Source organism: Diceros bicornis, chromosome 6 (genome assembly GCF_020826845.1).
Source record: "Diceros bicornis minor isolate mBicDic1 chromosome 6, mDicBic1.mat.cur, whole genome shotgun sequence".
In the NCBI taxonomy this organism is placed as follows: Eukaryota; Metazoa; Chordata; class Mammalia; order Perissodactyla; family Rhinocerotidae; genus Diceros; species Diceros bicornis.
The window spans coordinates 27,179,539-27,200,935 of NC_080745.1; the positions used below are offsets into that span (position 1 = coordinate 27,179,539).

Sequence of the window (21,397 nt, forward strand, 5' to 3'; positions counted from 1 at the left end):
GAAGTGGAGGATGACTTGCTCTGAGTCACCAGGGTTCTCAGTGAGTCACGATCACTCACCAAGGATGGACGGTGGAGTTGGCCACGTCCCTGGAGCTCCCAGTCTGCAGATTTCAGCACAACCAGGGCAAGAGCTCTTGGACTGCTACTGTCCCAGTACAGTCACGTGCCTTATAATGAGGTTTCAGTCGACGATGGGCCGCACATCCAATGGTGGGTGGTCACATAAGATTGGTCCCATACAGCCTAGGTGTGTAGGAGGCTATACCATCTAGGTTTGTGTAAGTACACTCTATGATGTTCAAACAATGATGAAATCGCCTAACAACGCATTTCTCAGAATTTATCCCTGTCGTTAAGCGATAGAGGACTGTATATCCAGCCACAGGAGACCTGCTTTAACTCTTCATTTCCTTCCCATCCTGTACATACCTTTTAACTTAACATGAGGATTTCAGCATGGAATCTCAGTAGAGTGGCTTCAAAACCCGGGTCTGCGTCAGTCTCCTTGAGCATTTCTTCCAGTTTATAAACCAGATTATCTTCCTCCCTGGTGACATTTCAGATTCTGAGATACCATTCCAGCTGGAAAGGGCAAGGTTGCTGTCCTGTAGTAGCCTTTTCTGAGGGCTGAAAAGCTTTGCCAGTGGGAACGTTGACAGGCGCTTATCTGGTATTCACCGTCTCTGCTGACTTCCTAACCAGGAACGACACGTTATGTAGCCCACAGGTTCCCTGGCTGGATCCTGTACATTGGCAGCTATTTGAGAATCTCTGTGCAGAGCTATACTCTTATGTGTCTGCCTCTGTGACACTATGTGAACCAAGAGAAACATGTGTCTTCACATTCCAGTGGCAGTTCCGTCTACCATCTTCCACGGGCTTTTCATCGCTTGGCTGACAGTCTTTCTGTAAGTCTGAACGAATGATCAAGACCCGATTCATTGTCCTATGTAGACATCCTGCATTCACATTAGTCTCATGGACTCTGAACCCCAGGTGGGCAAAGACTCTGGTAGGGAGATGACAGACTCAACATGGATTTCAGAATAAAAGCAAAGGATCTGGGCCTCGATGGGGATGTCCCTCGACATGTGACAGCAGTAACTTTTAAAAGCCTGTACATATGCTTATACTCTCTGCAAGAAGGTTCATTTTTCCTTAGAATCCAGAGTAAAGAATAATAAACCAATTCCCAAAATGTTCGTAACTAGTTATATATTTTCCAAAATGGAAATTCTGCTCAACTTTTAGAAGAGTATATGGTCACAGTAGAAGAGAGAATAAAGCTGAGAAGCACTCTAGAATGTATGAGACTTTATCATCTGGGTGACATTTAAAATAAGAGGGAAAGGAGGAATTATTTGGTAAATGGCTCAGGTACAGAGGTGGGCTGCTTGGTCAACCAACCCTTGCCACTCAACTAAAGAAAAAATAGTAGAAGCCCAACTAGTGCCACGTGCCAAAATGAATATGAACTGGATTACGTAAACAGCACAAATCACGCTGCAGAACAACCACAGGCACTTAACACTTGTCTGGCTTTGGACAGAGCAGGGACTTTTAAATAAAGCACCTGAGCAAAGAACACGGTCAACAGATTTGCCCATGCAGAAATGAAAAACTTTTTTATGTTAAAAAATACTAATCAAAAAAAAAGCAAAAGGAAAACAAATGCAGAAGAATATTTGTATAAAATTTGCTGTCAGGTTAATAAGAAAAAGCCAAATACCTCGAAAGAAAAATTGAGATGCACACAAAGAAATCACTCAAAATTAGCCAGTAAACACGTGGAGAGATGCTCAACCTCATTAATAGTCATGGCAATTCCTACTTAAAATTTTGCAGCATTTTCACCCAATAGATTGACAAATTTAGAAAACAAAAAGTGTTGGTAAACCAGGAGGAATCTCAGCCCCCACGGAACCCATCACAATGGTAAATAAGTACAGCCTTTTGGCGACACATCAGCAAAATCCTTAAAAACGTGCCTACCCTTCGGCCCAGCAATTCCACTTTTGGATTTACCTTGAGGAAATGATCAGAGATGTACTCAAAGATTTATATATGAAAATATTCACTATATCACTATTCTATTGTGAAAAAATCGATCATTAATAGGGGGAGAGATAAAGAGATTATGACACATCTAAAAGGATGGAATACTAAGTGCTTTCTAAAAATCATGTTTTTGAAGTACACGGAAAGGAAAACTATCTCCCTTCACTTAAAAAAAAAAAAAAAAGACTCTAAGATGTGAACCAGGAGAAGGAGTTCCAGTGAGGAGGACAGCTGGCCACCCAGCCCCAGCCACCTTAAACCTCCCTTCCCCTGCGTGGGCTCCTCCCTCCCTCTGGCTGCAAGCACGGCTCTCCTCTCACTGACTGTGGCCTGGTTCACAGGTTCCCACAGACTCCACCTTGGGTGCTGTCGAGGGGCACTGTGGGAGGGACCAGGGGTCCTGGAGGTGAGGGTCAGTCTCCAGTGATGCTGTGGGCATACTCCTTGGGATTTTTAAGGAAGTGCAGGATTTAGGACTTTATGATTTATAATAGAGTGCTTTAGAAATGGAAACTATAACTGAATTAAACCACAAAGTTTCGGCATATTTAAAAATCAACCCTACCAATTTTCTCTTTTCCCCTCATCAGTAATCTCCTTACTTGTTCCTGACTGAAGGGTCCCAACCCTTGAGATTGCGAGTTTAAGATTTGTTATCTTCAGAGACGAAGTCAAGATGGCAGCATAGGCAGACTCTGAACTCACCTCCTCTCGTGGACACAGCCAATTTACAACTACTCGTGGAAAAAGTACCCCTGAGACAGAACTAAAAACTGGATAAGAGGAACTCCTGCAACAAAGCACAATCCTAACTGAGGTAGAAGAGGCAGAAACTCCCTTCTGGAGAGGAAAAACGCCGCCTTCACAAGCCGCAGCGCCTCACGGCCGCCCGGGAGCAGCCCACAGGTATGTAGCCTCCCTGGAGGCGCGGGGCCCTGAGCCGGGGAGCGGCCCCGCTGTGGGCATTTTGTGGACCCAGCACAATCGAGACGAGTGGCATAATATCTGACTTTGCCTGCTACTAAAACATTGGGGAGTACCCCCAGAAAAGCTGGTTCACAAAGAAAACCGGCTCTTAAAGGGCCCACACGCACACTCACCCGTTTCAGAAAGCAATCTAAAATCACCAGAAAGAAAGGTGCACAGTGCTTTGGTGAAAAGAGACTCAGCTAATAGGACCTGAGTGCATCTCGGTGAGAGATGAGACCTCTCCAGGGACTGGGACATTGGCAGCGGCCATTGTTGTGGCCTGGTGTGGGCGTGCTAACACAGACACCGTTGGAGTTCTCCCTGGGGCCTGCTAGCCCAGGTCTGCCCCACCCACTAGAGCACCGATTTGGTCCAGCTCTGCCAGGGCAGGCAGCCCACCCTAGAGACTGGCCCCACCCAACAACAAGCCCTCAGGCAACTTGTGGGGCTGCATAGATTGGTGACTGGATTCTCTGCAGCCTGGCAACTGAGCCGACTTTGGTGGGGCGAGGCGTGCACGGGGAGCGGGTGGAGAGTGTGGGGCAGTGGTGGAGTGTGTGGGGCTCCTGCTGTGGAGAGACTGGGTCCGCTTCTGGGGGTCGGGGTGCGCACACGGGGCAGGACTGTGTTGACTGTGTGTGTGGAACTGTGGGCAGCAGGGCTTGTCAGCTGCAGAAGACTTGTGCTTCTCAAAGACCCACATAAGGGGTTTGCCCTACCTTCCAAAGCCTGAAACAATTGGGTGCTCCCGTGCCTGAGGCCAGCCCCACACAGCTGCAATCCTCAGAGAGCTGACAAGAGATCTAAAGGTTGGAGGCTTATAGCAATTTTAAGCCCCTGAGCCTAACAACCTGCCACGCTGGGGGCCTACTCACTCAAAAGAAATACTGCAACACAAACGTGGTATTAGAACTTGCAGCCAACTGTGCTGGGGCTCCCCACACCTGATAAAGAGACTGAAGGGCCCACAACAACTACAAGCAGCTGAGCATTACAACAGCTGGCCAGGAGCATAACTCGGCCTCCCTGGGCGCCTACAGGGAGAGCAAACAGGCCACAACAGAAGGACACACGTAGCCCACATAGGGGTCACCCCTGGAACATTGAGAACTGAGGGAAGCACACTGCAGGCCCCCTAAGGCATCACTTACATAAGGTCACCTATCCAAGAGGAGACGTAGCTGACCTACCTAATATGTAGACACAAGCACAGGGAAAGAGGCAAAATGAGGAGGCAAAGGAATACATTCCAAGTAAGGGAACAGGACAAAACCCCAGAAAAGGAACTAAGTGAAACAGAAATGAGCAACCTACCCAACAGAGAGTTCAAACAAAGAGTGTTAAGGATGCTCACTGATCTGGGGAGAAGAATAGATGAACTCAGTGAGAATGTCAACAAAGAAATGGAAGATATAAAAAAGAACCAATCAGAAATGAAGAATACAATACTTGAAATGAGAAATTCACTAGAGGGACTCAAAAGCAGAGTAGAGGATACAGAAGAACAGATCTGCAAGCTGGACGAAGGACTAGAGGAAATGACCCAAGCTGAACAGGTAAAAGAGAAAAGAATTAAAAAGAGTGAGGACAGTCTAAGGGACCTCTGGGACAACATCAAGTGCACTAACATCTGTGTTACAGGTGTCCCGGAAGGAGAAGAGCGAGACAAAGGGGCAGAGAATCTATTTCAAGAAATAATAGATGAAAACTTCCCTAACCTAAGGAAGGAAACAGACATCCAGGTACAGGAAGCATAGAGAGCCCCAAACAAGATAAACCCAAAGAGGCCCACACCAAGACACATCATAATCAAAATGTCCAGAATTAAAGATAAGGAGAGAATCCTAAAAGCTGCAATAGAAAGTCAAGTTACATACAAAGGAAACCCCATAAGGCTATCAGCTGACTTCTCAGCAGAAACTTTACATGCTAGAAGAGAGTGGCACGATATATTTAAAGTGCTAAAAGGAAAAAACTTACAGCCAAGAATACTCTACCCAGCAAGGTTATCATTCAAAATGGAAGGAGAGATCAAAAATTTCCCAGACAAGCAAAAATTAAAGGGGTTTGTCACCAAGAAACCAGTGCTACAAGAAATGTTAAAGGGACTGATTTAAGGGGAAAAGAGAAGACCACAATTAGGAAAAATTATCTATTTCCATGATAAGAGGGTAATGGATACAAATGCACAAAAAAGAGGTTAGATATGATATCAAAAACATAAAAGGAGGGAGGAGGGGAGTTAAAGAGTAGAGCTTTCAGAGAAAGGTCAAACTAAAGAGACCATCAATTCTGTATAGAAGAAGAAAAGAACAGAGAAGGACTACTAAAACACTGAGAAAAAAAAAAAGTTAAAAAATGGCAGTAAGTACATACTTATCAATAGCTACTTTAAACGTCAATGGACTAAATGCTCCAATTAAAAGGCATGGGGTGGCTGATTGGATAAAAAAACAAGACCCATATATATGCTGCATACAAGAGACACACTTCAGACCTTAAGACACTCACAAACTGAAAGTGAAGGGATGGAAAAAGATACTCCATGAAAATGGCAATGAAAAGAAAGCTGGGGTAGCAGTACTCATATCAGACAAAACAGACTTTAAAACAAAAAGTGTAAAAAGAGACAAAGAAGGGCATTACATAATGATCAAGGGAACAATCCAACAAGACGATATAACACTTGTAAATATCTACGCACCCAATGTAGGTGCACCTAAATATATAAAGCAATTATTAACAGACATAAAAAGAGAAATAGACAGTAACACAATAATAGTAGGGGACTTTAACACTCCACTTACACCAATGGATAGATCATCCAAACAGAAGATCAATAAGGAAACATTGGCCTTAAATGACACACTAGAACACATGGACCTAGTAGAGCATTCCATCCAAAAACCGAAGAATACACGTTCTTTTCAAATGCACATGGAACATTCTCCAGGATTGACCACATATCAGGCCACAAAACAAATCTCCATAAATTTAAGAAGACTGAAATAATACCAAGCATCTTTTCTGACCACAACGGTATAAAACTAGAAATCAACTATAGGAAGAAAATCAGAAAAGCCACAAATATGTGGAGATTAAACAAAATGCTACTGAACAACGACTGGGTCAATGAAGAAATCAAAGAAGAAATCAAAAAATACCTGGAGACAAATGAAAATGAAAATACGACATGCCAGAATTTATGGGATACAGCAAAAGTGGTTCTAAGAGGGAAGTTTATAGCAATACAGGCCTATCTCAACAAACAAGAAAAATATCAAATAATCTAACAATGCACCTAAAGGAACTGGAAAAATAAGAACAGACAAAGCCCAAAATCAGTGGAAGAAGGGAAATAATAAAAATCAGAGCAGAAATAAATGAAATAGAGACCAAAAAAACAATAGAAAAAATTAATAAAACCAAGAGCTGGTTCTTTGAAAAGATAAACAAAATTGACAAACCTTTAGCTAGACTCACCAAGAAAAAAAGAGAGAAGGCACAAATAAGTAAAATCAGAAATGAAAGAGGAGAAATTACAACAGACACCTCAGAAATACAAAAGATTATAAGAGAATACTATGAAAAGCTATATGCCAACCAATTCGACAATCTGGAAGAAATGGATAAATTCTTAGATTCATACAACCTTCCAAAACTGGATCAAGAAGAAGTAGAGAATTTGAATAGACTAATCACCAGCAAGGAGATCAAAACAGTAATCAAAAACCTCCCCAAAAATAAAAGTCCAGGACCAGACGGCTTCCCTGGTGAATTCTACCAAACATTCAAAGAAGACTTAATACCTATCCTTCTCAAACTCTTCCAAAGAATTGAGGTGGGGGGAAGCTCCGTAACTCATTCTACGAAGCCAACGTTACCCTGATACCAAAACCAGAGAAGGACAACACAAAAAAAGAAAATTACAGGCCAATATCACTGATGAACATCGATGCAAAAATCCTCAACAAAATACTAGCAAATCTCATACAACAATACGTTAAAAAGATTATACACCATGATTGAGTGGGATTTATTCCAGGTACGCAGGGATGGTTCAACATTCGCAAATCAATCAACGTAATACACCACATTAATAAAATGAAGAATAAAAATCACACGATCATCTCAATAGATGCAGAGAAAACATTTGACAAGATACATCATCCATTTATGATAAAAACTCTGAATAAAATGGGTATAGAAGGAAAGTACCTCAACATAATAAAGGCCATATATGAGAAACCCACAGGTAATATCATCCTCAACGGTGAAAAACTGAAACCTATCCCTCAAGAACAGGAACCAGACAAGGATGCCCACTGTCACCACTCCTATTTAACACAGTACTGGAAGTCCTAGCCAGAGCAATCAGGCAAGAGAAAGAAATAAAAGGGATCCAAACTGGAAAGGAAGAAGTGAAACTGTCACTATTTGCAGATGACATGATTTTATATATAGAAAATCCTAAAGAATCCACCAGAAAACTTTTAGAAGTAATAAACGAATATGGTAAAGTTGCAGTATACAAAATCAACATACAAAAATCAGTTGCATTTCTATACACTAACAAAGAAGTAGCAGAAAGAGAAATTAAGAATACCATCCCATTTACAATTGCAACAAAAAGAATAAAATACCTAGGAATAAACTTAACCAAAGAGGTGAAAGAGCTGTACAAGGAAAACTATAAAACATTGCTGAAAGAAATTGAAGAAGACACAAAGAAATGGAAAGATATTCCGTGCTCTTGGATTGGAAGAATTAACACAGTTAAGATGTCCATACTTCCTAAAGCAATCTATAGATTCAGTGCAGTCCCTATCAAAGTTCCAACAACATTTTTCAAGAAATAGAACAAAGAATCCTAAAATTTATATGGAACAACAAAAGACCCCGAATACCTAAGGGAATCCTGAGAAAAAAGAACAAAGCTGGATGTATCACACTCCCTGATTTCAAAATATACTACAAAGCTATAGTAACCAAAACAGCATGGTACTGGCACAAAAACAGACACACAGATCAATGTAATAGAATCGAAAGCCCAGAAATAAACCCACACATCTATGGACAGCTAATCTTTGACAAAGGAGCCAAGAACATACAATGGAGAAAAGAAAGTCTCTTCAACAAACGGTGTTGGGAAAACTGGATAGCCACATGCAAAAAAATGAAAGTAGACCCTTACCTTACACCATACACAAAAATTAACTCCAAATGGATTAAAGACTTGAATGTAAGACCTGAAACTATGAAACTTCTAGAAGAAAACATAGGCAGTACGCTCTTCGACATCAGTCTTAGCAACATATTTTCAAGCACCATGTCTGACCGGGCAAGAGAAACAATAGAAAAAATAAACAAATAGGACTACATCAAACTAAAAAGCTTCTGCACAGCAAAGGAAACCATCAACAAAACGAAAAGACAACCTAACAATTGGGAGAAGATATTTGCAAACCATACATCTGAGAAGGGCTTAATCTCCAAAATATATAAAGAACTCATGCATCTCAACAACAAAACAACTAACAACCCAATTAAAAAATGGGCAAAAGACTTGAACAGACATTTCTCCAAAGAAGATATACAGATGGCCAACAGACACATGAAAAGATGTTCAAAATCATTAACTATCAGGGAAATGCAAATCAAAACTACAATGAGATATCACCTCACGCCCGTCAGAATGGCTATAATTAACAAGACAGGAAACAACATATGTTGGAGAGGATGTGGAGAGAAGGGAACTCTCATACACTGCTGATGGGAGTGCAAACTGGTGCAGCCACTATGGAAAAAGAGTATGGAGATTCCTCAAAAAATCAAGGATAGAACTATCATACGATCCAGCTATTCCACTGCTGGGTATTTATCCAAAGAACTTGAAAACACCAATACGTAAAGATACATGCACCCCTGTGTTCATTGCAGCGTTATTCACAATAGCCAAGACTTGAAAGCAACCTAAGTGCCCATCAAGGGACGAATGGACAAAGAAGCTGTGGTATATATACACAATGGAATACTACTTAGCCATAAGAAATGATGAAATCCAGCCATTTGTGACAACATGGATGGACATTGAGGGTATTATGCAAAGTGAAATAAGTCAGAGGGAGAAGGTCAAATACCGTATGATTTCCTTCATTAAGTAGTAAATAATAACAACAATAAACAAACACATAGAGACAGAGATTGCATTGGTTGTTACCAGAGGGGAAGGAGGGAGGGAGGAGGGCGAAAGGGATAATTCGGCACGTGTGTGGTGATGGGTTGTAATTAGTATTTGGGTGGTGAACATGAAGTAATCTATGCAGAAATAGAAGTATAATGATGTACACCTGAAATGTATACAATGTTATAAACCAATGTTACTGCAATAAACAAAAAATTAAAAAAAAAAAAAAAGATTTGTCATCTTCAATCCTATTACATGCTGCTTCTCTCTAACCTCTGTGGGGGATCAGAATTGGCCACCCCAAAATGTGTCTCTTTGACATGAGGATTATTACTTTTAAAAACTGCAGACATGGGAGAAGCTCTGAAAAGTAAAATTTACCCTTTATAAGAGACATTTACATTTGTAAAGGAAATCTTCATCTGTAAAGGTATCTTCCTCTTCATACCAGGAAGAAGAGGGGATGACTTCACCTCTAGAAACTCTTATCAATGCAGAAGGCAAGGACTTAAATCTGCATAATAACCTTACTCTTGTTTACTGTGCTTTTCTGGTAATCTCCCATAGCTCACTCCCCCCACCCTCAACATCCCCCTTTGTCTTTCCCTGAAGATGCTACTTAAGATGAAAACCTCCACCACTCTGGCGAGTTACTCAGTTTTTCCTGGGTCTCTCCCATGTATGCATGTTATAAAGCTTTGTTTGATTTTCTCCTGTTATTCTGTCTCGTGTCAATTTAATTCGTACCTCAGCCAGAAGGATCCAAAGAGGGTAAAGGATAGTCTTCCTCCCCTACACCTCCTCAGATGTATTCTTTCCTCTTTGTTACCTCATTTCACCCAGCTCAGACAAGTACAATGTCCTGCTTTTGGACATCTTTTTTTCAGAGGCTATCACTTAAAATAATTTGGTGGGAAGCAGCTCTTGCACCCTACTCCCAAACGTGTTCCCCAGAAACATGCTTGCCCTGCACCAAGGCCCCAAGCACTGAGGCAGAGAAGTCCAATTCAAACGCCCGCCTTCAGCTTCAGGGTCAATTCCAAACCCTTACTCTAAGTGCCCCTGACATAGCAGCTTTCTACATCTCTAAACCTAAATGGGGTGATGACACCCCTATTATTGAGTCCCTTAATTGTAATCTCCACTGAAATGTAATACACTTTAGGTGTGTGTAGGGGTGAGGGATGGGAATAAAGAACAGACATTAAACACACACACACACCACCACATGCACACACCACACACCTGATCTCCTCAGCAAAGTTCCTTCAAAAGTGAAGAGGAAAGATGTCTTAATATAAAAGAACACAAGGAACTTTTCAAATACACTATACAACTGTAAATATTTTTTGTAACGTACCCCTTTGTCATTTCAATTTCCTTTTCAGCAGTTTAATAATTTTTTAGTTGTAGTTACTTTAAATACAGACTCCTTACTAAATAAATCCCTTTGTTATGAATGGATTTTAAATCCCAAGGAAAATTAATGATGAAATCAACTGAATACCCCAAAACCCAAAGCAAGTGTTAACTTCTAAGGGAGACACTGAAAATGTAAGAATGGTTGATTTTTTTTTCCCCTCCCATTAGGACAGCTTTTTCACAGAATCTTAGACGATGAAGTGACCATGTAAACGCCATTCAAATATAGGCAATTGTCACACCATATACAACCTGGGAAACAAAGGGAGGCCGCTGAAGTCACCTGCAAATCCCACCATCACTGTTTCTCCTGACAGCTGACCAGTCATGGGAACTGAGAGCCCACGGGCCCAGGAAGCTCTTGCCTCCCAGCCAGATGCAGCAGCGGTTTCTATATGGCCCAGGGGTCAGCCTGACACCAGAGCTGCACAGCCCAGTGAGGACGCAAACTCACTCCACCACATGTCCTGCTCAAGCTCGTCAGCATCCCCTCTGCCACCCTGCGCGCCCACAGCGGTCTGCCCCACCTTGCTGCACGGGCGAGTAGGCGTTGGTCAAGAAGCGGAAGTGTCCCTTGTTGTACCAGCAGATCAGAGACATGTTCCCCTTCATCCTGATCTGGTGCTGGCCCCGGGCCGGGGGCGTGGTGGGGTTGGTCAGCATGGACGGTGGCAGGCCGGTGCAGTCACTCTTCCTGGCGCTGAGCAGGCCGCAGCAGTAAATCTCTGGTGGGCAGAGGGACACAAGACCACACATTCTCAGAGAGGCCAGTGTTCCCCGCCCTGGGCATGTGCAGGAAAGGACGGGACCGCCCTGTTCAGTGGCCAACGCTTGGGAACGAACCCTCTAGAAGTCCCTCTAGAAGAGACTGCTGAAATCTGGGCACTTTTATCCCAGATCTGCTGCCTCTCCTGGTACTTCCACAAGTATATTTATGATTACACATAAGACCATGATATAAGCAGTGAATCAACAGTAACGATAGGAGCACTCATTCTTAGAGAACTCACTATGTGCCAGGCACGGTGCTAGGCACATGTAACTATCATCGCACCTGCTTCCAGAAATTTCTGCACTCAGTAGGTTACTGAACCCACGTTAGAGAAGAGGAACCGTGGCTCAGAGCTGGGAGGGCAACGATGTCTGTCTGACGTCCAAACCTGACCAGTTATGTCACCCTACCACCTTCACTAAGACTTGACTGGTCGAGGGCTCAGGCCTGTGTCCTTCTGCACAGCACTCAAATGCAGCCGTGTGAGATGGAGCCCCTGTTCCCCAGGGGAGCTCAGTTACATGCAGAAAAAAGAACCATCAAACTACAGGCACTGAACAGCGTCCTGCCTGTGAAGATACTGCGCAGTGTGAGTGGGTGAAAGAGCTTCCTGAGGGAGAAGGAGCTTGAATGCAGCCTCTAAGACCTTGAAGATTCCATGGGGGTGGGAGGAACTGTGAGCAGAGACCAGTATGAACAAGGAGGCCTCTCTCAATCCCACCCGGGCTCAAGGCCTTACCCAGTCCTTCCTCCTCATGGGCTCATCCCTCTCAGCCGGGCCAGGCGGCCACAGGGAGCCCGTCTCCTCAGTCTGAACGCCTAGAGGTGACAAGCAGCAGCACTTCTGACTGAAGATCTTGGGAACGGTCTCATCCTTTGTTGTCTTCTCAGTTCATTAAAGACTGATACAGTATCATTGGTAACTTGAAACATTCTATATTGCACCCAGACACTCTCCTCATCACTGCACCTCCACCCAAGCTGGAAGGATGATCTTATGAATTCCTCCCCTCCCTGAGCCACCTGGTCCCCACTGGAGCAGCAGCAGGTGAGGAATAAGACCCACTGGGTGGCATGTGTGAGTCTCCCTGCCCAAAAGGTGAGGGCTCCCTGCTGCTCGCACCTCTACAGATGGAGTCACTCAAACTACTCAAGTCTTGAAATTTAAAATGAAGAACCTGTCGTTAAAACAGGGAGGTGGATTAGATGGAGGACAACGATGTGTCAAATCACCCGTCTGGGGCTCGGTGTACACAGCCAGCCAAAGAGTAGCTGCATTTTCATCAGAGGGGAAGAAGAAAATCCAAACAGCACCCATGTTTTCATGACTCTGCTCCTTGATGAAAGTAGCGATGATTATATGAACATTTTTTCTGGCTGTTAATTCTATAGAGTTGTCTCTGTGCACCCCAGGCAGGGCAGCTAGGCTCTCAGCTCTGACTCCTTTCTTCAACCTTCGCTGCAAATTAGAATTCCAAGGGGGCATCAGAGTCCCTAGGAGAGGAGGGGTGCAGCCATCAGTCTCAGCACGACAGAGAACCACCACCCTAAATTTTAGTTATCACAGGTGAAGCCCATGAGGCCCTAGGTGAAGAGCTCAATAGCTTTAGATGCTTCTAAAAACTAGGCAATGAAATCTCTGCCCACTCTTGGAAAAACTCAAATCCATGTCTAATTATTTTCTTCCTTCTAGAAGATTCTCCTCCATCTTCTCCCTAATTCCCTGAGCTGGGGAGTGTCCCCTTCCTCCCAGAATCACAAGCGAGCATGCCCGGCTCTCGGGGAAGCAGCACTGATGGTCTGTGATAGTCCTGTGGCATCCTCCTCACTCTGCACCACACCAGCCCCACCCTGACACACTTGCTACGAGCTGCCTTGACTACACCACCTGACCCTCAGTCCAAGCAATGGCAGCACACATGGTGTGAGGCAGGGAGCAGCCCATAAGGCACACAGACGCTATCAGGGCAGTTCTAGGAACCCCAGAGACTTCATCACCATGCACATGGCACTCACCCTCAGACTTGCACGAGCAGGTGAGTGGGGATGGCTCTCACCACATGCTCTAATACGAGACCCCACCATTCTTCCATTGTGGCTGATTAATGTGCATTAGGGCCAATTTTCTCCAATTAGACTTCCACGGCCCTTCTTCACTTAGTCTGATCCTCCACACTTTACCCTCTCAACAATTAAACACTGAATCCTGCTGGACATTGGACTTTGTAGATGAGTAAGATGCAGCCTAGGACGGCAGGAGCACAGAGTCCAGGGGCTCATCACAGCTGCTGAGGTCAAAGGTCGGAAGCTATCGGCTCCCCATTGCTTGAGAAGGTTTCATTGTAAGGCCAGACATCTAATCTGTTGCTAAGCAATAGGTCTGCAAATCTACTGGCTGCTGTCGTGAGTGGTGGCTTTTGGTGTTTCTCCTGAGACGACTAGATATAAATCCAAATGCAGAACAAAGGCAAAATAAATGCAGCTACCACGGGCGCCCTGACTTGGTCCAGGTCTTCTTCTACGGCCCTGATTTCCGCCAGAGCCAGAGAGGACTGCCTACTCTTGGCAACAAATGAACCAAGCATCTCAGCACCAAGGGAAACTAAGACCTTTCCGAGGCCCCTTGTACTGCTGCCTCTATTATGCACACAATTCTCTGCAGCATCTACACGATCCTCATCTGCCAGCTGGAAGGGGCCACATTATAGATGGGGTGAGTTCAGGAAACTCCCTATGAGCCTTACTTCATAGGAGCTATGCCTAGGTGCTACAGACTGAATGTCTATGTCCCCCTCCCAAATTCATATGTTAAAAGCTAATGCCCAAGGTGATGGTTTAGGAGGTGGAAACTTTAGGAGATGCTTAGGTCATGAGGAGCCCTCACGCATGGGATTAGTGCCCTTATAAAAGAGACCCCACAGAGCTCCCTTGCCCCTTTCATCATATGAGGACACAGCAGGAAGTCTACCACCCTGCAGAGGCCCCTCACCTAACCATGCTGGCACCCTGACCTCAGACTTCCAGCTTCCAGAACTGTGAGAAATAAATTTCTCTGTGGTATTTCGTTACAGCAGCCCGAACAGACTGAGACATTAAGAGAACTCCTTCCTTAACCATGGCCTTACAACAAAGGACATAAGGAAATGTGCCCTGAAGTCTGGGAAGAGCTTTGTGCCGACATGTCCCCCAGACCATGAGACTGTAACTGGTACCTCTTCAGATCTGTGGGGCCCAGCAGGGTCCAGACACGCAGCAGGCAGAAACCACCTATTCCCTCAGGGAAGGGCCTCCTCACCTAGCATGCTGTGGTCTGTGCTGGCCACTGCACACCTGCGCCCCCAGACCTCCCCCACCTCTTCTCCAGGGGAGGGGGCCGTGCTCAGACTGCTCGCCACTGGACTAACCTTGCTTTTCAAACTCTTCAAACAGGGTCAGGCTGGTGATGCTGGGCCCCGTGAAGATGATGTAGTTCTTGCCTGCCGCGTTCCGGCACAGGCTTCTGGCCACCATGCTGTGGAGTTGGGGCTTATTCTTCAGTGCGTCCAGCCCATCTGGGCCCCCGCCTTCCTTCAGGTGGACGTAAATCTTTAACAGAAATACACAGGGGTCAGTGAGCTCACAGCACATCAGGCTGGGAGCACAGCCTCTGTCATTGGGCCGGGAACGTGCAGGAGAGCCACCCCTCCTTGGGACACAGGTTCCATAGTCCCTGCCACCTCGATCATGTCTTCAGCCCACAGAGGCCCCAGGCCACTCCCAAGGCCACCCCACAGCCTGGGAAGCTGGTGGCTCAGCCCAGGACTCTTCAGTTTGGAAATGTCAAGCTAGAGAAGCAAAGGACAAACAGTTACAAGTAGTGAATGTGGCCGCTGAGTTCAATGCAAACACAGCCCCCAGTTCTGAAGCACGGGAATGACTAAAGTTTACCATAAATAAAAGTAAAGGCTACCTCACCTGTGAGGAATAACTTATCCTGCACTTTCCATTTGAACACAGCTTTTTAATTCACAAAGCACATCCACAATAATGGTTTCCCTTATTCTTTACAGTACCACCATGCAGACAGAAGAGGTAGAATTCACCTCATATTGCAGAGGAGGAAACAGGATGGAGGCTTAAAGACTCGCCTGAGGTCCTAGGACCAGCAGAGAGGATGTGCTGGAATGAGTAAGCAATTTTTAAACTCTTTGTCCCACGAACATCTTCCAGGAACATCATCAAAGGGGCAGGCGCAGGAAACAGGAACAGATTCAAGCAGAGCGTGGTCCTCCCAATGGTTGACTGCGCCACGAAGAATTATCATTTGAGTATTAACTATTGTTCTCCTTTAGGGAGAATGTTCTGGATGCCCTGGCTAGCAGCAGTTCACAAGCTAATGGTGCTCACCTGTACCTGTCACAATGCTCAGGGACCACAACTGACACTTGGTGGGCAATGAAATTGACCCTGACTGCCCTTCAAGGCACAGAACTGCTGAGCGCAGGACTGTCCACACAGACTGCCAACGACACTTGGCTGAGAAAACTGAGATGGACCACAGGGAGGACCTGGGCATGGCCACAACACTGGTGCTCGGTCAAATGACTTCAGACAATCACTCGCAAAACACAGCGTCTGATGTTCTTGAGGCAGATGAAGAGCAGGTGAATATAGGTCTAATTCTAAAAGCAGCTCATCTTCTGAGGGCTAATCCTGTCCCAAACACTGCCTGAGCCGTCCTCAGGGAGGACCCTACTTTCCTGCAGCCCGGCAGGCAATGGCTTGATGATGTGGCATGTTTTTGTAGATAACTCAGCAGGACTCCAAAGTTTCATTTTGGGGTCTCTCTGCTTTTACCACCTCGATTCCCAGACAGAATCTCTTTGATACAGATTAAAACACTGAGATAGAGGGGCCAGCCTGGTTGTGTAGTGGTTAAGTTTGCACGCTCCACTTTGGCGGCCCAGGGTTTGCAGGTTTGGATCCTGGGGGTGGCCCTACTTACCACTTATCAAGCCATGCTGTGGCAGGCGTCCCACATATAAAGTAGAGGAAGATGGGCATGAAGTTAGCCCAGGGCCAATCTTCCTGAGCAAAAGGAGGAGGATTAGCAACGGATGTTAGCTCAAGGCTAATCTTTCTCACCAAAAACAAAAGAAATACACACACACAAAACAGTCAGATAGAGAAGCCAATCATCTCTGTCATGGGTCACATGTATCCTGGCTGAACAATGACATTTTCTCAGAACCTGTCTTTTCTCCTCAGCAAAGCCCAATTCATGTGGCCACTACCGTGGGTTTCTGTATCTGAGGCCAGCTCTGACTCACATCTCTCCCAGATATCCTACCTGAACTCCCATCACAACCACACTCAGCACTGTGCATCCCGAACTCCACCTTAGGGGCAGTTAGTTCTGTCCCATGTGTCACTGGAAAGGAAATCTCCCATCTAAACCCAGGATTCTCACTCAGGACAGGAGGTGTGTTATTGGAGCCTCTCAGGCCGAAGCCTGATGATCCCCACGTGGTTTCCAAAGGCCTCTCCAAGAGATGGGGGCAGTCACTGGCATGCTCAGCCCCAGGCAGGCAAAATTGAACAGGATTAAATGTAAAATCCTGCAACCAAGTTCAAAAACTTCACTACACCTAATATAGGATGCAAGAAACGTGACTTAGCAAGAATACTTTTAGAAAATAAACAGAAATTAAAACCTTGGAGATGGATGACTATAAGTCATCAGATGCTGTGACTGGCCAAGAAGGTCCTCGGACCTCAGGCTGCATTAATAACAAGGGTGGTGACCATCTCATTCTGCTCCAGTCAAACCACGATCAGTTCTTCTGGGTGCCACACTTTACGAGGCGTAGAGAGAAGTGTGGTGAGTTGGTGTATCAGTTTGCTTGAGCTGTCATAACTAAGTACCAGAGACTAGGTGGCTTCAACAACAGACATTTATTTTCTCACAGCTCTGGAGGCTGGAAGTCCAATGTCAAAGTGTTAGCAGGGTTGGTTTCTTCTGAGGTCTCTCTCCTTGGCTTGTAGATGGCATTTTCTCCCTGTCTTCACATGGTCTTCCTTCTCTGTGAGTCTCTGTCCTGATCCCCTCTTCTTACAAGGACACCAGTCAGAATGGATTGGGGCCCACTCTAACAACCTCATTTTACCTTAATTACCTCATTAAAGACCTTATCTCCAAATAGGTCACACTCTGAGGTACTGGGCATTAGGACTTCAACATACAAATTTGGGGGGGGGGGCGAGGGCACAGTTCAGCCATAACCGATGGGGTGGTGCTAAACCTGGAGGAGCACAGATGGATCCATGAAGCCTTCTTTCGGCTACAGAGCTGTACTGCAGAATGACAATTAAGATCTTTCAAAGACAGAACCAGGACGAATATATACAAATGGGTAGAAAACAGATCTGCTCAGCATCAGAGCCCTTACTAACACTCAGAGCTACTCAAGCACTGAATGGGTGGCCTCAGAGAGGCTCCAGGACAAGCCAGATGGTGACTCAGAAGGTCTGAACACCAAAAGAGGGCTGGGCTGGCCAGCTGTTGAGGTCTCTCCCAACCCTGAGATTTTGAGATTTCCTTCATGCCCTTTAGTGTTTATCCGGGTCTGAGCTTCAGATGTAGGGACTATATGTCCATGTCAGAGGGTAGTACAGAGCCACACACATACCAACTTCAGATGCATCAACAAAGATGCACAGGAGACAATGCCCCTCCGAATGATGTGCAGCCCCTGACTCACAAGAGGATGGAAGACTGAGTGAGCAGGTCTGAACGTGGCCATCTTGGGTGGCCGACATCAGCAGAATGACACAGTCCTCCTGAAGTTCTAACAGCAAAGGGTCCCAGTGTCTAAATTCAGAGAACTGAATCTCTCCTGGATCTAAGAGTAACCTAGAGTGCTTGAAGCACATCTTTCTAATGGTTTCTTGCCAACAGCTTTCCCAGCTGAGACACTGGACGAGCCAGAGCCTTATAAACTTGCTTTAGCACTAAAGTAAGTTTTTTGGAAGGTGGGTTATCCAGGTTCCCAGATAACTTCGGCTTCAAGTCATGGTGTACCTTCAAAGTGTCACCCCTCTGACTGCCAGACTAGACCCAGCTGCACAGACCAGTGTCCTCTCTGTCCCTCTCCGTTCTCTTTGGAAGTGTGGACATCCTCGGGGTTGGGGTGGGGATGGCAAGTAGGGGCTGCATGGACCTGCTACAGCCCCTGTAGGGTGATGCTCAGAACAGAACCAGAGCACCAGACCAAGGAACAGTGAATCCTTCACGCATTCCTGAGGAAACAGCCACTTCTGCTCATCACAAGACAGCTATGTTTTTTTTTTTTTTGTGAGGAAGATCAGCCCTGAGCTAACATCCATGCCAATCCTCTTCTTTTTTTTGCTGAGGAAGACCGGCCCTGGGCTAACATGTGTGCCCATCTTCCTCCACTTTATATGGGACGCCGCCACAGCATGGCATGACAAGCGGTGTATCAGTGCACGCCCAGGATTCGAACCCAGGCCGCCAGCAGCGGAGCGCCTGCACTAAACCACTACATCACAGGGCCAGCCCCGCAAGACAGGTATCAAAGTACGTAAAGAACTTCCTGCTTCCAACTTCCCTGCCTGGGTAGAGGAGAGCCAAGGCAGCAGCTCCCAAACCACCAGCGATGTGCAGCCCTCCCAGTGACCAGAGCTGGAGGACATCCACTGAGACCATGTCAAAGCATCTTCCCCACATCCCGGGCCACAGGTAAGGCAGTGCATGCCACCATCCACAAACGTCCCCTGCTCTAGAAACAAGAGGGTGTCAGGACTGACTGCGGTGTGACTTTCGTGGGCCTGGGGCACTTTTGCTTCCATGGGCCTCTTCCTCCATTAAAAGTATTTAAAATTGTATTTTACAACTGCCTTGGCATAAAGACAAATATATTAATATTATATACTAAAGTACTTCCTTCAACTTAGAAGTTTGGTTTTGTCTCCCTCTGATATTAAGAGAAAGGGAAACATTTTCATCGGCCCCTAAAAGTGCTATGGCCCTCGGCACTGCTCCTGCTCAGCTAATGGAGAAGTTGGCCCCGGGCAGTAAGAGCGAGGAACGGATTCTAATCTGGAGAGAGGAACGTAACAACATAGGGAGTGGTGGTAGTGGTGGCCGGTGGTGTGGGCACGACGTCTGAGTCCAGTTGTGATCATGTGGAGTCTGATGTGCCTGAGAGACATCCCAGCAGAAGCCACAGTTTGAGGAAGACACAAACCGAGAAGGTCAGGGATGAAGATACAGGAGTAAGAGTCACTGGCGTGCAGGTGCAGTAAAATCCTGAGAGCAGCTGAGCCAGACTCCTGGGGACCAACAGCATTCGGGGGACAGGCCCTAGAGGAGGAGCACCCAGAAAAACATGGAAAGGACGGGTCAGTGTGGAGGGAGGAGAACCCGAAGAGAGAGGTAAAGGGGTAAAACGTGTGCAGGAGGAAGAAATGATCAAGAAGGTCCAACAACCTGAAGGAAAAATAGGGACTGGATTTGGATGTCTGGAGGACACTGGCAACTTCTTCAAATTGAGGTAGAACTGGAACAGGAATTCTGTTTCTAATTACAACATTACTTAAAATCCAGTATTACAAGTCATTTCTACATTAACACACAGCTGTCCTCTCCCCACACAACTGGTGGCACTGTTCAGTGTGATGTTTCTGTGCAGATACTCAGACTCAAATTTGCAAACACTGGGTATTAGCTTTTGGTGTTTTTTTTTTTGCTGCCAAATGAATCACCACAAGCTTGGTGGTTTAAACAATACCCATTCATTAGCTCACAGATCTGTAGGTCACAAGCATGGGCATGGCATGTTGGGTTTTCAGCTCAGGGTATCAAAAGGCTGAAATCAAAGTGTCGCTGGTTGTGTTCTCATCTGGTGCTCAGGATCCCCTTCCAGGCTCACTCAGGTTGTTCCCTATTGGCTGAAGGACTAAGGTGCCCTGTTTCGTTGCTGGCTGTGAGCCAGGGACTGCTCTCAGCTCCCAGAGGCCACCTGTGCTCTTTACTATTTGGCCCCTCCTTCTTCAAGCCAGCAGTGGAGACTCTCCCTTGGGTTGAATCCCTCCCTTCAAATCTCTTTGCCAGGAAGAGCCCTTTTCCTTTTAAAGGCTCACCTGATTAGGTCAAGCCCATCCAAGATAATTTCTTTAAGATAACTGATTTAAGACTATAAATATACCCTCAAATTCAAAAATCCTTTATAGCAACACCTAGACTAGTGTTTGAGTGAATAACTGGGAGAAGGTGTGCACACACCAGGAATCTTTTGAACATCTTGGAGTTCTGCCTACCACCCACCCATAATGCTTCACTGGCAGTATTTCTGTGGATGTGAAGAACTCAAACACCATAGCAGATAAATGGACTGCTCCCCCATCTTATTAAAATTCACAGAGTGGTGATGATGTCCACTCTATTCCCTGGGAAACAGACTGATTTCAACATACAATGTATGTAGACCAACAACAACATCATCTTTCCTACTCAAACACTCGTGTCGGTGAGGGCTTGGGAGCACTCGTCACTGCGGGGAACAGCAATTCAGTACAACATTTCTTAGGGAAATTTTGCATAATGAATGAAAAACCTTAAAAATACTCCTGCTATTTTACTCATGAGCTCCACTGCTAGGAATTGAACTCAAGGTAACAATCAGAAATGCACCAAAGGATTTACCACATACATCTCAGAGTTTTCTATAATGGCAAAAAAAGTAGCAACAACTTAATTATCTCACATGAAGGGGAGACTGGTTAAAATTATATGCAGGTATAACGGAATATGGTACAATTTTAAAAAATCACGATATAGAAAAATTACTTAAGAACATAGAAAATGTTCACAATATCCTTGTAAGTGAAGTAGACAGATTATAAAATGTTTTGTGTGTATGTGTGTTTATATAAATATGTTGACTATATCCTCAAGTGGCTATTTCTTGAGTGACTATTCCCCAGTGA

The 21,397-nt window shown here is 45.2% G+C and overlaps 1 protein-coding gene across 4 annotated transcripts in view; it reads right to left on the reverse strand.

Moving 5' to 3' along the window:
- The window catches only part of PGBD5 (piggyBac transposable element derived 5), a 113,275-nt gene that overhangs the window by 9,140 nt on the left and 82,738 nt on the right, over nt 1-21,397 (reverse strand). For 3 of the 4 annotated variants that reach the window (XM_058543083.1, XM_058543082.1, XM_058543080.1), the window contains exons 4-5: nt 14,815-14,995; nt 11,166-11,363 (exon numbers count right to left, since the gene is read on the reverse strand). In XM_058543083.1, coding sequence (XP_058399066.1) covers nt 11,166-11,363; nt 14,815-14,995 — 379 coding nt within the window. Of the gene's footprint in view, nt 1-431; nt 550-11,165; nt 11,364-14,814; nt 14,996-21,397 lie in introns of all 4 variants that reach the window. The other variant, XM_058543084.1, reaches the window with a different exon arrangement.